Genomic DNA, 15,603 nt, shown 5'->3' with positions numbered 1-15,603 from the left:
AAGCAGGGAACCAGTAACAGATACAGCAGCTTGGGATCAAGCAGAAGTGCAGTTGAGGAACAAGCCAAAGGTCGGTAACGAGTGGTAGTGAAGATATGGACGGCAGCATGAGAGACAAGAGCAAGATATTGACTGGAGAGAGCACAATAATATGACAAACAGGAAATGCAAAGGCATAGCTAAAATAGGAAGTTCATGGGAGGAGCAAAAAGTTTAAGGTTCACTAAAAACAAGGTTCTAGGCAAGATTGTTCAAGGATTTGTCCAGGATGCTGTCCAGCATCTCAGGTGGCTCAGCAAGAAGAGACACTGCCAGATGCAGCAGAGGTTGCAGGTTCATATGCAGGTCCTGACGCCTCAACCTATCCATGTTTTAATTACAAACATTGTAGAGATTTTTAGTCAGAGAGCTAATACCCTGAATCACTCTCTGGCGAGCCAGTCTACGAAGACACCTACAGCCCCCCCAACATCAGAGTTCACACGAGTTCTTACATGAGAGTCCCCCCTCTTAGATTAGAATCTCCCTTTACATCAGAATCCCCAGCTGATCGAAATTTGTGTAATTCTCCCCCCCCCCCCGCACTGCCACTGATGTACTACGTACGTTGGTGCCAGTTAAAGGGTTAGAGCTGATTATAAGAACTGGAAAGGTTGCACTAACTTTTGAAATGTCATTAATATGTTAAAGCTCATATAAGATTTCAGTGACTGGTTAAGATCTGTACTCAGAACTCAGGCTGGAGTGTCAAGAATAGGAGACCTCTTGGATACCCACAATGTTCAAAAGCATGCCAGACCTATTTTCCTGGAATTGCAAAAGTAGAACATTCAGAACCATTAAAGATGAATTGAACTTTCAGTTTAAATCTGTTAAATAAATTCCAGGTGCACCAAAATACACTATGATATCAAAAGTATTGGGACGCCTGCCTTTACACGCACATGAACTTTAATGGCATCCCAGTCTTAGTCCGTAGGGTTCAATATTGAGTTGGCCCACCCTTTGCAGCTATAACAGCTTCAACTCTTCTTGGAGGGCTGTCCACAAGGTTTAGGAGTGTGTCTATGGGAATGTTTGACCATTCTTCCAGAAGGGCATTTGTGAGGTCAGGCACTGATGTTGGACGAGAATGCTTGGCTCACAGTCTCTCCTCTAACTCATCCCAAAGGCGTTCTATCTGGTTGAGGTCAGGCCAGTCAAGTTCCTCCACCCCAAACTCGCTCATCCATGTCTTTATGGACCTTGCTTTGTGCACTGGTGCGCAGTCATGTTGGAACAGGAAGGGGCCATCTCCAAACTGTTCCCACAAAGTTGGGAGCATGAAATTGTCCAAAATGTCTTGGTATGCTGACGCCTTAAGAGTTCCCTTTACTGGAACTAAGGGGCCAAGCTCAACCCCTGAAAAACAATCCCACACCATAATCTCCCCTTCACCAAATGATTTGGACCAGTGCACAAAGCAAGATCCATAAAGACATGGATGAGTGAGTTTGGGGTGGAGGAACTTGACTGGCCAAAGTCTTACAATTCATTTTCTTTAGGAAGCAGCCACAGCCTGAGCAAAAAAAGCCTTTCCCCCACCAGGATGCTGCCTAGAAGGACCCTTGTTCTTTGTGTCAAAGCAGTGGTCTCTATGCAGAGGTCTCACATGCACCCAAGTTAGAGCCCTAAGCGCTCTAATTAGCAGAATGCGTGAGCTTTGCTGAACTCAAAACTCCTGGTGTGACACAGCGAGGGGTGTTTCAGACCTCATGCCAGAAGAAAGCAAGGCTCCAACCCCGGAAGAGAAGAGGCTTTTTTACTCTGGCTGGGGCTGCTTTAAAAATAAAATTGTTTTTTTTTTGATGTACCTAGAATGTATTTTGGTGATTTTCGGTGCTCCAAGGCAACATTGTGCACAGCAAGTTTAGAAACCTTAGTTCAGCAGTGACGTGCCTCTTAAAGTGATTTTTAATGGAATATTTTGAAATGTTTCCATTGTCTAGCAGCAGAGCAGATCTTACCTTTATACCAATAAACGATGGATCCTTGCTGCTCCCTGTTCTCATTAGTGTGATAGCGAGAGTCCCTGAGTTTTCACAAACCCGATAATACGGCTCAGCAAGTTGTAAGATCGACCACTGCAGTTCAAGACTGAAAGAGGACAATTATATTAATGTGCAGATTTTCAGAGTACATCCAACCAAACAAATAAAACAAAACACAAACTTCTATGTCTTGTAGTCAGCTTAGACTCCATTCACAAAGCCATATCTTACTCTATCCGAGTATGCGGTAAATTACCGCACAGCGTTTTTCGAAACTTTTTTTGCATTCACTAAAAAATGCTACTAAAATACCACATGAGTTATTTTATAAAGTCATGCAGTATTTTAGTAGTGAAGGCCTGCGATAATTTACCGCTGGCGGTAACCGGCGTCCTTAACACAGATTTTAAATAGCTGGTTGTTAAGGAGCAGGCGGCCGGCTGTCTGACGGTCATAGTTGTTACAGTAAGAAGTGGGCGGCCATCGCGTTCTTAACAACCAGTAACTGTCGTGGTTGTTCAGAAGCGGGTGGCTGCCATGTTCTTACAAACCAGTAACTGTCATGGTTGTTCAGAAGCGGGCGGCCGCCATGTCCTTACAAACCAGTAACTGTCATGGTTGTTCAGAAGCGGGCAGCCGCCGTGTCCTTAACAACCGAGGAGTCATCAGCTGTCAGCGGGGTTCCCTGCTGACAGCTGATTGTAAAAGAAAATATGCCGGCAAGGAGAAATTAAGAAAAAAAAAATGGCGTAGGATTCCCCCCTCCAATCCATACCAGGCCCTTCTATACCTCTGTAGCTCTAACACTAACTCAACTGTAACCCTAATACTGATCCTCCCTGTAACCTCAACACTAACCCCTGATACAACTCCAACATTTTGCCTCCCTTTATTCTGATAACTATCCTTCCTTGGAATCCTAACACTAACTCTCCCTATAACCTTAACACTAACCATCCCTATAGCTCCAACACTAACCTAACTGTGACCCTAACACTAACCCTCCCTATAACCTTACCACTAATCCCCCTGTAACTTCACTACCAACCTATAGCAGTAATACTAACCAACCTGTGGCCAAAACACTGATCCTCCCTGTAATCCCAACACTAACCCTTGCTACAACTCCAACAACTCCAGCATTTTCCCTCCCTGTAACCTCATACCTATCCCTCCTTGTAACCCTAACTCTTCCTATAACCCTAACACTAACCCCTCAGTTACTAACACTATCCCTCCTGATAGCCTCAACACTAACCCTAACACCGATCCTCCCTTTAACCCCAACACTAACTCTTGCTATAACGCCCGCACTAACAATATCGAGAACCTTAACACTACCCCTCTGTAACTCTAACATTAACTGTCCTCATAACCCTAACACTAAGACCTCTGTAAATAACATTAACACTTCCTATAGCCCTAACACTAACTCCACTGTAACCCTAACACTGATCCTCCCTGTAAGCTCAATACTAACCATCGCTGTAACACCAACACCAACCCTTCCCGTATCCTTAACACTAACGCTTTTTCTAACTCCAACAATAACCCTCCTTGCAACTCCAACATTTTCCCTCCCCAGAACTACTCCTCCCTACAACCCTAACACTGACTTTGCTTGTAACCCTAACTCTAATTTTCCCTGTAACCCTAAATCGTTCCCTCTATGTGACCCCATAACTATTCTTCTTTTAACTCTAACACTATACCCTTCATGTAACTCTAACAATAACCCAGCATGTAACCCTCACAGAAACGTACCCAGTGTAATAAGGTTTCCTTATCCTTGGATACTCACTGCTAGGACCTTCTATGCCATAGACCAGGGGTAGGCAACCTGGGGCCCTCCAGCTGTTGTGGAACTACATTTCCCATGAGGCATTGCAAAGCTGGCAGTTACAATTACTCCCAGAGGCATGATGGGACTTGTAGTTCTGCAAACAGCTTGAGGGCCCCAGGTTGCCTACCCCTGCCATAGACCAACCCTTCCTGAACCAAAAAAACACCAGAATCCCAATGCCAGATTCTGTTGATTTGCAAACTCCTTGTCTCTTTTTGTATATCACACTCAGTGAGCAGGATTTATTTCTGTTATCTTGGCTCTCTTGGTTAATATTGTTTCAAAAACGTATGTTTAAATGCATAAAAAAAAGGATTTTTTTAAATGTAAAATGTGGTGTAGCTAAAACGACTGTGAGGGGTTCCAGAACTGTCACAAATAATCCCCCCCTGTAAATTGTCTAATATGTGTATTTACTGTGATCTTCAGCTCCATCTAGTGGCCATAAGGCCATATTTTCCCTGAAATGCTGCAATCCAGGAAAATAACGCATTATGGCCACCAGATGGAACTGATGAACTTAGATGAACTTAGGAAATAAACATTTTCGTGGCAGCAAATTTTTTATAAATAGACCCCCAAGTAAAAGGTTGTGTATTTTTTTTTCCTGCAGGATATCGCACTCTTCTGGGTAGTATGTGTGTCAGCCTTTAGCATCAGGTTCCGGCCAAGGGGAAAGCAAAGGAGGCCTCTGCCTTGGGCGCTTTAGCAGGAGGGCAATAAAAAAGGGTAGGACCTGCAACCTATGCTGCTAAAGTAATTCACAGCTCAAGGGGGGGGGTTCACCTAACGTAACTTGTCCCTGCACGGCTTAGCAACAGATACAATATTCTTGTCAGCACAAAGACCTCAATATTCCACAAGGAACCTACATTTCAGGAGGACTTTTATTTCCAGCCGGGTCAGAGACTTGAAATTCAAAGCTGTCTGAATTCACATCTAACGAGGGGTTAATGACATAGCGAATCAGCCTCTGATTAACATCCTTCTGTGTGAACGTTCTTCCTATGTGATCACCTGTGAAATAAAACCAATTAACTTACATACAAAATGGTTAAAGTAGATGTAAAGCCAACCGAATGACTAAATCACTGTGTATCAAAACCAACTGCCATTTTTTTAATTCTTTGTTATAAGGCTAGATTTTTTTTTTATTTTTTATTTCAAAGCAAATTTAACCATAGAAGTTAAATGAGTAAAACAGAAGGGTCAATTTACACTTTTCCAATGCATTGCGGGTCCACTGCCTCGACGCAACTCACTCATAGGCGTGAAATTAAAAAAAAACAAAAAACACCCAATGCCCAGGAATGCTAATGTTTAAATGGGCCCTAAAAGTTTCAGCTTCAGTAAAATTTCACTGATGAAGAAATGGATAATTTTGGCGCAAACCCAATTTTGGCTAAATCACTTGGCCCATGTCTAGTGGCTAAAGAAACGACTATACTCTCCGTTATCATTACAAGTCTAGCGGTACCCCCCATAGGGGATGCTAAGTGTTGTGGCCCACCTGTCACCCTGCCCAGCCTGGCATTCACCTCTCCGAGACTCCGAGACATACAACAGTCCATGTACTTTGTTTTAATGTTTTATAGCCGGTCAGCATTCTGGAGTATCCCACGGATCCCTACCCTATCCAAGTTACTCAGCAACAAACACAAAAAAAGGCAAACCCCTAGACCAGTGGTTCTCAACTTGGGGGTTGAAAGATGATTTGCCAAGGGTCAACGAATCCTGGGCTGGTCCTGAAGCTCACGCTACTCTCCCAGTCTTTTTGCGGCCGCCCAGCAGGGATGTCCCTGGAGCCACTCAGCCTCTTCGCAGCTGCCCATTCAGTTCACGACATGGCTGGGGGGCAGAGACTAGAGGTCAGCTGACTGGTGAGGAATGTGAAGTGGGAGGGGCTGGAGAAGACCCCATCTCCTGATTTCGGCATAGGTGTCACGGCTACGAAACACCACAAAGTCGGAGACACAGTGAGTAACACTACCTGGGATTAGAGTTACCATTAAAAGTCCCCTCTACAGTTCTCAGATCAGCAGATGACCTTCATCAAGAGCACCTAAGTTGGTTGATCAGAACTCCCCCGCCAGCACTGCCACTGATCCCAACTCCCCCCGCCAGCACTGCCACTGATCCCAACTCCCCCCGCCAGCACTGCCACTGATCCCAACTCCCCCCACCAGCACTGCCACTGATCCCAACTCCCCCCGCCAGCACTGCCACTGATCCCAACTCCCCCCGCCAGCACTGCCACTGATCCCAACTCCCCCCGCCAGCACTGCCACTGATCCCAACTCCCCCCGCCAGCACTGCCACTGATCCCAACTCCCCCCGCCAGCACTGCCACTGATCCCAACTCCCCCCGCCAGCACTGCCACTGATCCCAACTCCCCCCCGCCAGCACTGCCACTGATCCCAACTCCCCCCGCCAGCGCTGCCACTGACCCCAACTCCCCCCGCCAGCACTGCCACTGATCCCAACTCCCCCCGCCAGCACTTCCACTAATCCCAACTTCCCCCGCCAGCACTGCCACTGATCCCAACTCCCCCCGCCAGCACTGCCACTGATCCCAACTCCCCCCGCCAGCACTGCCACTTATCCCATTCCCCTCACCAAGGAGTAAAAATAGAGAATACATGGAAGGGAGAGAAAAAGAGGGGGAGGAACAAAGAAAGGGAGGGAAAGAACAAGAAAGACGGCTAGAGAGAGGGACGGGGAAAAAAACCCAAAAATTTAGGATATAGAGGTAAAAGGGAAAGAAAGGAGAACAAAGAGTGGTACATCCTAAAATGTACCATAAGGAGTTTTTTTACTGTACGAGTGAAAGGGACTCAGGGAGCACTAAATGTCCGTGGGTTAGGGGCGCAAATGACTTGTCTTGCCTTGGGTGCTGACAACACACGCTACGAAAATAAATTTTACTGTTAGGGGTCCCCACTACTTGGGAAATTTTATCAAGGGGTCACGGCAATAGAGTGGTTGAGAACCACTGCCCTAGACTATTCAATAAACCAGAGGAGTGAATGCTGCTGTGGGCCTGGCTGCTGTACTACAGAGAGGGAGGAACCTGGGATAAATCGGTGGCCCTTGCGGGGGTAGCGCTACATATACAATCCCCTAGATAAATGAGAACCTCCATAGAAAGTTTGAGGAATACCTTATTGCAGCGATGACTCCCATTGTCCTTACCTGCCTTTGCATTTTCCAAGTGTCCGAAACTGGGAGATCTTAGAATGACGTAGAGAAGGTCATCCTCAGCGCTGTCGGGATCCGAAGCCTTCAAGTTGAGTGATGTGATCTGGATGACAGATTTCCCATCTTTCAGGTTTTCCACCGTAGATGGTCTCTCCTTCTGTTGAATTTTTGGGGGCATTTTATCCACATGCTCCACCTTAAAAAAGCAAAGGCAGAGTGTGTTAGACCTTTGTGTTGTGGTAATGCACAATAAAAAACACGTGATGCATGGTAATGCAGGACTGGTGGTGCCATTCAGGCTGATGATATTCTGCACAGCAGTTATAATTTTAAGATGTTACGAAGAGCAGCTGCTGACCTCCTACTGAAAATGCTGGTTGCCTGGCTGTAAACCGGCCCTCTGACTGCAATCATTTTTGAGTCACCAACCCTGAGCAGACATACTTGTTCTAGATCAGTGACTTAAAACAGTGAAGCCAGAGTCATCATGGCAACAGTACTGAAGTCAATGTGGAAATGAAAGTGGAAGGCAAGTATATGCACATAAAGAACCACCCCCCACTAACCTGTTTCACCCAACATAGGCTTAATCAATGATTAAGCCCATGACAGGGGAAACATGTTAGGGGGGCGTAGTTCGGGAGGGGATAGTGCTGATGTCTTCCTGTCACATTTTAAATCTAGCAGCTTTTGGTTTGCACTTCTATCTTTTCCCTGTATGATGTAAACAGGAATGTGTAGATGTATTGGAGGGCTGACAACGCCTTTAGGGTGCTGGACTCATGGTGGTGACATAATTTACAGGAATTTGGAGATGGATTGGAGAACCAACAATGCCTCTAGGTTGCCAGACACAGGGGCGATGACATCATTCAATCACAGAAATGTGGAGATGGATTGGAGGGCCAACAACACCTCTGGCAACTCAGGGGCAATGACATCATTCACTGTATTGAAGGGCTGACAGCATCTCTAGTCTGCTGGACTCATGGCTGATAGCATCCTTCATTCATAGGAATGTGGAGATGGATTGGAGGGCTGGCAAAACCACTAATGTGTTGGACCCATGGGTGATGACATCTTTCATTCACAGGAATGCGGAGATGGATTGAAGGGCAAACAAAGCCTCTAGGGTGCCGGACTCATGGGAGATGACATGATTCATTCACAGGAATGTGGAGATTGATTGGAGGGCTGACAACATTCATTCATTCACAGGAATGTGGAGATGGATTGGAGGGCCGACAAAGCCTCTAGGGTACCAGACCCATGGGTGATGACATCATTCATTCACAGGAATGTGGAGATGGATGGAAGGGCTGACAACACCTCTACGGTGCCGGACTCATGGGAGATAACATCCTTCATTCACAGGAATGTGGAGATTGATTGGAGGGCTGACAGCATTCATTCATAGGAATGTAAAGATGTATTGGAGGGCCGACAAAGCCTCTAGGGTGCTGGACTCATGGGTGATGACATCCTTCATTCACAGGAATGTGGAGATGGATTGGAGGGCTGGCAACACCTCTAGGGTGTCGGACTCATGGGTGATGACATCCTTCATTCACAGGAATGCGGAGATGGATGGAAGGGCTGACAACACCTCTAGGGTGCCGGACTCATAGGTGATGAGATCCTTCATTCACAGGAATGTGGAGATTGAATGGAGGGCTGACGGCATTCATTCATAGGAATGTAAAGATGTATTGGAGGGCCAACAAAGCCTCTAGGGTGCTGGACGCATGGGTGATGACATCCTTCATTCACAGGAACGCAGAGATGGATTGGAGGGCTGGCAACACCTCTAGGGTGCTGGACAATGGGGCGATGACATCCTTCATTCACAGGAATGTGGAGATGGATTGGAGGGCAAACAAAGCCTCTAGGGTGCCGGACTCATGGGAGATTACATCATTCCTTCACAGGAATGTGGAGATTGATTAGAGGGATGACAACATTCATTCACAGGAATGTAGAGATGTATTTGAGGGCCGACAAAGCCTGTAGGCTGCCGGATTAATGGGAGATGACATCCTTCATTCACAGGAATGTGGAGAGTGATTGGAGGGCTGACAACAGTCTTTTTTTCACAGGAATGTAGAGATGTATTGGAGGGCCGACAAAGCCTCTAGGGTGCCGGAATTAATGGGTGATGACATCCTTCATTCACAGGAATGTGGAGATGGATGGAAGGGCTGACAACACCTCTAGGGTGCCGGACTCGTGGGTGATGAGATCCTCCATTCACAGGAATGTGGAGATTGATTGGAGGGCTGACAGCATTCATTCATAGGAATGTAGAGATGTACTGGAGGGCCGACAAAGCCTCTAGGGTGCCAAACTCATGGGAGATGACATCCTTCATTCACAGGAATGTGGAGATTGATTGGAGGGCTGACAACATTAATTCATAGGAATGTAGATATGTATTGGAGGGCCGACAAAGCCTCTAGGGTGCCGGACTCATGGGAGATGACATCATTCGTTCACAGGAATGCGGAGATGGATTGGAGGGCAAACAAAGCCTCTAGGGTGCCGGACTCATGGGAGATGACATGATTCATTCACAGGAATGTGGAGATTGATTGGAGGGCTGACAACATTCATTCATTCACAGGAATGTGGAGATGGATTGGAGGGCAAACAAAGCCTCTAGGGTGCCGGACTCATGGGTGATGACATCATTCATTCACAGGAATGTGGAGATGGATGGAAGGGCTGACAACACCTCTACGGTGTCGGACTCATGGGGGATGACATCCTTCATTCACAGGAATGTGGAGATTGATTGGAGGGCTGACAGCATTCATTCATAGGAATGTAAAGATGTATTGGAGGGCCGACAAAGCCTCTAGGGTGCTGGACTTATGGGTGATGACATCCTTCATTCACAGAAATGCGGAGATGGATTGGAGGGCTGGCAACACCTCTAGGGTGCCGGACCCATGGGTGATGACATCCTTCATTCACAGGAATGTGGAGATGGATGGAAGGGCTGACAACACCTCTAGGGTGCCAGAATCATGGGTGATGAGATCCTTCATTCACAGGAATGTGGAGATTGAATGGAGGGCTGACAGCATTCATTCATAGGAATGTAAAGATGTATTGGAGGGCCGACAAAGCCTCTAGGGTGCTGGACTCATGGGTGATGACATCCTTCATTCACAGGAACGCAGAGATGGATTGGAGGGCTGGCAACATCTCTAGGGTGCTGGACAATGGGGCGATGACATCCTTCATTCACAGGAATGTGGAGATGGATTGGAGGGCAAACAAAGCCTCTAGGGTGCTGGACTCATGGGAGATTACATTATTCATTCACAGGAATGTGGAGATTGATTAGAGGGCTGACAACATTCATTCACAGGAATGTAGAGATGTATTGCAGGGCCGACAAAGCCTGTAGGCTGCCGGACTCATGGGAGATGACATCCTTCATTCACAGGAATGTGGAGATGGATGGAAGGGCTGACAACACCTCTAGGGTGCCGGACTCATGGGTGATGAGATTCTCCATTCACAGGAATGTGGAGATTGATTGGAGGGCTGACAGCATTCATTCATAGGAATGTAGAGATGTATTGGAGGGCCGCCAAAGCCTCTAAGGTACCAAACTCATGGGAGATGACATCTTTCATTCACAGGAATGTGGAGATTGATTGGAGGTCTGACAACATTCATTCATAGGAATGAATTGGATGTATTGGAGGGCCGACAAAGCCTCTAGGGTGCCGGACTCATGGGAGATGACATCATTCAGTCACAGGAATGTGGAGATGGATGGAAAAGCCAACAACACATCTAGGGTGCTGAACTCATGGGCGAGGACCTAATTCATTCTCAAGAATTTCGAGATGGATTGGAGGGCCGACAACATCTCTGGGGCCCCTGACCCAGGAGCAATAACATCATTAATTTACATGATTGTAGGGTGCTGGACTCGGGGTGATGACATCATTCATTCGCAGAAATGTGGAGATGAATTGGAGGGCTGACAACATTCATTGATTCATAGGAATATGGAGATGTATTGGAGAGCTGACAAATCCTCTAGGATGCCAGACTCATGGGAGATGACATCACTCATTCTCAGGAATGGGGAGATGGATGGAAGGGCTGACAATGCCTCTAGGGAGGTGGACTCATGGGTAAGGCCATAATTCATTATCAAGAATGTGGCGATGGATTGTAGGCGCTGTAGGTGGGGTGCAGAGTGGTGCGGAGGCAATAATTCACACAGGCAGGTGCGATAGAAACTTGTATTGAAGTCATGCAGCAACGGTTCACAATAAAACTGGGGAGCAGGCTTCCCAACCGGGTGCACAGATTCCAACAACGTAGACAGAGCAGGCACCAGCCAGATTGACAGTGTCTGTTGAAAGGGGCAGAATGAGGCCTGGTCTTCTCGTACCCAATCGGAAAGATGTCCATTAGTAGTGACCCTATGCTTTCCCTCCTCGTTAGGAAGCTTAGCCTATGACTACTACTATCCCTAACAGGGGGGACCCTTCGCCTGTACTACCCACGCCTGTGCCAAACCCAGGGGCCAGGGTCTAAATAGACCCTGCAACATCCAAGATGGCCACCAGAGTCACATGGGTGACCAACATCAAATTGGATCACTGCCCCAGTGACTCAAGAAACCATAGAAGAACTCTGTTCCCCATGACTTCCTCTCCCTCTGCATTGCCGATGGGGTTGAGCACCACCTGCAGTGGAGACAGCAGACTGCACCTGCCTACAGGCTGACAACACACCTTTGAATGAATTTTTAGTGGTTCCTGGCACTCAATAAGAAAAAAGCCATTAACACAAGCACTGGCAGGATCAACAGGTAAACTTGAAACAGAAAGAGAACGTTACCATGATATTGTGAATGATCATCTAACAAAAGGAAGATGTATTTGTAGATTGATTATTAATTTGGGATGGAGTTCTATTTTTATTTTTTTTTTTGGTGGTAGGAGGGGCAAATTGGTTTTTAAACGGCTCCTGAGGATAAACTGTCCTTTACCTGTTCTTCCGCCAAGAAAAAAAAAAAAGAAAAAACAAAAACACTCCTCGTTGGCCTTTTTATTTGATTTTTTTCCATAGACAGCCAAAAAATAAAGGAAAATAAAAAAATAGAAAGTGAATGCGCAAATAAAAAAATACACACAAAAAAAAAAAAAAATAGTAAGAAAAAAAAAGAAATACAAAGAGCAGTAAATTAAATAAACTAAACTGCTCTGAATACATCACCCGCAAACACATTAAATAATTAATTTTAAAAAAATTGGATTGATCGTGTTTTTTTTTTTTTTTTTTAACAACACAGCTCGGCAGGTTTGCAATGGTGCATGCCCCTGAAGGCGGCGACTGAAGAACAAATCATCGCTGGAAATGATTTTATAAATCAAATTTTATGAGTTATGATTATTTTATGAGTATACAACAAACAAACAAAAAAAATTTTTTAAAAATCTGAAATGTCTGCTAAATTAGTCTTTCCTGCTCATTTAGGAGAACGTTCCTTCTGCAAAAACCGTGAACTGCAAAAACTTTTTTCACCTGTTCAAGCAATGTGCACCCCGCGGGACGCCCACCTCCACGCTGCTGTCCAGCTAATTAGCCGCCTCGCTGACTGCGTTCTGTATTTCTGAATTGATGGCTCCCTACCTGACATCTCATGACACGTGATTAGCAATCTAGGCCACAAATTTACCAAATAAGCAGTTTAGGCATTCAGGGCCGTTAACTCTTTGTTGGTTTCACTCACCGTGACCGGCCCAAGGCTGGGACAACGTGTTTTATATATATATATATATATATTTTTTTTTTTTTTCTTTCATTATCTTACTTAAATGCATTTACATTGAGCTTAGTAAAATAATAATAATAATAAAAAAAAAATTAAAAAAAATGTATATATATATATATATATATATATATATATATATATATATCTCATATACTGTATATAAAGATCCTTCTATGAAAGGAAAGGACAATACAGGAACTGGATATGACCACCCACGTCCGAAACGCGTAAGATTGGGATCTGATTTGTAACTTTTTACTTGTGACAAATAAAGAGAAGCTGCAATCTATTACGTGGGTTCCGCTTTCTGTTACTATAATGGGCGCACCTTTTACCGCCCCTCCAACCCCCGATCACATGGACACATGGTGCAAAATTGATCTCTTACACCAGCTGGGCATTTTTTAACTGCTACTTTTCCTTATATTAACTAGTTAACTAACTAAATAACTAATGTAATAATGTGATAGATAGATAGATAGATAGATAGATAGATAGATAGATAGATAGATAGATAGATAGATAGATAGATAGATAGATAGGTAGATAGGTAGATAGATAGATAGATAGATAGATGTCCACCTTGGGTAAGCTTCAATGATAGATGGTCTCACTGCCCCCCCCCCCCCCCCCCCATTTGACAGTGGTCGGACGTGGCAATTGGCTCAAACACTGTCCCATTTAACCCCACATTCAGGAGTACAAAGAAGGGAGGGCAAAGGAAGTGGATAGATGAATATAACTATATAGATGAATATAACTTGTTGGGGAGTTTGCCGAGCAACAAATTCTGTTACTCTTTCCCAATGTTCCTTTACACTAGACGAGTCTCTCTCTGTGCCGCTGATCGGCTGATGTGAGACAGAGAGAGAGACTCGGGCAGAGCAAGGGACATGTCAGTGTGAAATTTTCAGGGGGTGGGGGGGCAATTGCCCTGTTGCCCCCCCCCCCCTCCCCCTGGATCTGCCCCTGCCTGAAGGACTCTCAGACCATGAGAAATAAAAATTCTCTGGTCTGATGAAACAGTCTTTGGACTGAATGGCAAGCGACATGTCTGGAGGAAGCCAGGCACCTCTCATCACCTGGCCAACACCATCCCTACAGTGAAGCATGGTGGTGGCAGCATCATGCTGTGGAGATGTTTTTCAGCGGCAGGAACGGGGAGACTGGTCAGGATCGAGGGAAAGATGAATGCAGCAATGTACAGAGACATCCTTCATGAAATCTTGCTCCAGAGCGCTCTGGACCTCAGACTGGGGCGAAGGTTCATCTTCCAACAGGACAACGACCCTAAGCACACAGCCAAGATAACAGAGGAGTGGCTACGAGACAACTCTGTAAATGTCCTTGAGTGGTCTAGCCAGACCCCGGACTTGAACCCGATTGAACAGCTCTGGAAAGATCTGAAAATATCTGTGTACCGACGCTCCCCATCCAACCTGATGGAGCTTGAGAGGTCCTGCAAAGAAGAATGGGAGAAACTGCCCAAAATTAGGTGTGCCAAGCTTGTAGCATCATAAACAAAAAGACTTGAGGCTGTAATTGGTGCCAAAGGAGCTTCACCAAAGTATTGAGCAAAGGCTGTGAATACTTATGTACATGGGATTTTTTTTTGCTTTTTATTTTTAATAAATTTGCAAAGATTTCAAATAACTTTCTTTCACGTTGTCATTATGGGGTGTTGTTTGTAGAATTTTCAGGAAAATAATGAATTTAATCCATTTTGGAATAAGGCTGGAACATAGCAAAATGTGGAAAAAGTGAAGCGCTGTGAATACTTTCCGGATGCTCTGTATAGCGCAAAAAATAAAAACCGCAGAGTTGATCAAATACCACCAAAAAGAAAGCTCTATTTGGGGGGAAAAAAAAGGGACATCAAATTTTATTTGGGTCGCATGACCACATTTGTCAATTAAAGTAACGCAGTGCGATAAACACCAAAAAAATGACCTCAACATAAAAGGGGGTAAATCTTCCGGAGGTCAAGTGGTTAATAACATTAAATTGCAACATGGCTTGTGTAGCAACTGCATATGCTATATAATTGTTTTTTATTTGCTATATTTGGAGTGGAGTAAAGCCTTTAAAACACAGAAACTTTCAAAAATATTTTTTTAACAGTTATTCAAAATGTAAAATAAAAGAAAACCCCAAATACTGGAGAAAAAAAAAAAAAGGAAAAGAAAAAAAAATTGCCCATAAAGACCACTAAAAGTGATTTTTCTGGCAGGACCGGCGAGGTAATAGTTAAGATGCTGAAGATTCCTCGTCCTTCGTGTGGGACTTGCACTCGTGGGGAGCCGGTTGGACAAATGATTCGGAAAACAGCGCTCTCTGAACTTTTGCCAGATCCGTCCCTCCCTGGTGACTCTGAATACAGAATGAGCTGCATGTTAGACCTGTCAATTCTTCGTAAGCAGTTTAGTATGCGCAGCGTTCGTGGTACGGGAGAAATATAAAGGAAAAGGTCCATAGATTATTTATGTCGGGGAGGGGGGGGGGGGGGGGGGCACTCCACAAAAAAAAAAATATCTTTCCAAGGATATATAGCTTCAAACTCCACTTTTCATCTTTCTGCAACCTTCATCCTGCGCAAGTCTTATAGTACGGTCCAAATAATTCACAAAATGACTTTCTTCACATATAGGGCTGAAGTTAAAGCTGAACTCCGGGCAAAGACAACTTAATATACAGACAAAAAACATACACCGTATTACCAAAAGTA

The 15,603-nt window shown here is 45.0% G+C and overlaps 1 protein-coding gene across 1 annotated transcript in view; it reads right to left on the bottom strand.

Moving 5' to 3' along the window:
• The window catches only part of LOC141103831 (FRAS1-related extracellular matrix protein 1-like), a 229,827-nt gene that overhangs the window by 40,107 nt on the left and 174,117 nt on the right, over positions 1 to 15,603 (bottom strand). Inside the window, 3 exon segments of the mRNA XM_073593852.1 lie at positions 2,007 to 2,136; positions 4,746 to 4,890; positions 7,067 to 7,268. Of these exon segments, the coding sequence (XP_073449953.1) occupies positions 2,007 to 2,136; positions 4,746 to 4,890; positions 7,067 to 7,268 (477 nt within the window).

The sequence above is a fragment of the Aquarana catesbeiana genome, linkage group LG07 (genome assembly GCF_042186555.1).
Source record: "Aquarana catesbeiana isolate 2022-GZ linkage group LG07, ASM4218655v1, whole genome shotgun sequence".
Taxonomy (NCBI): Eukaryota; Metazoa; Chordata; class Amphibia; order Anura; family Ranidae; genus Aquarana; species Aquarana catesbeiana.
Note: the sequence above shows the minus strand (reverse complement) of the source record. Positions and strands in the feature narration are given on the sequence as shown.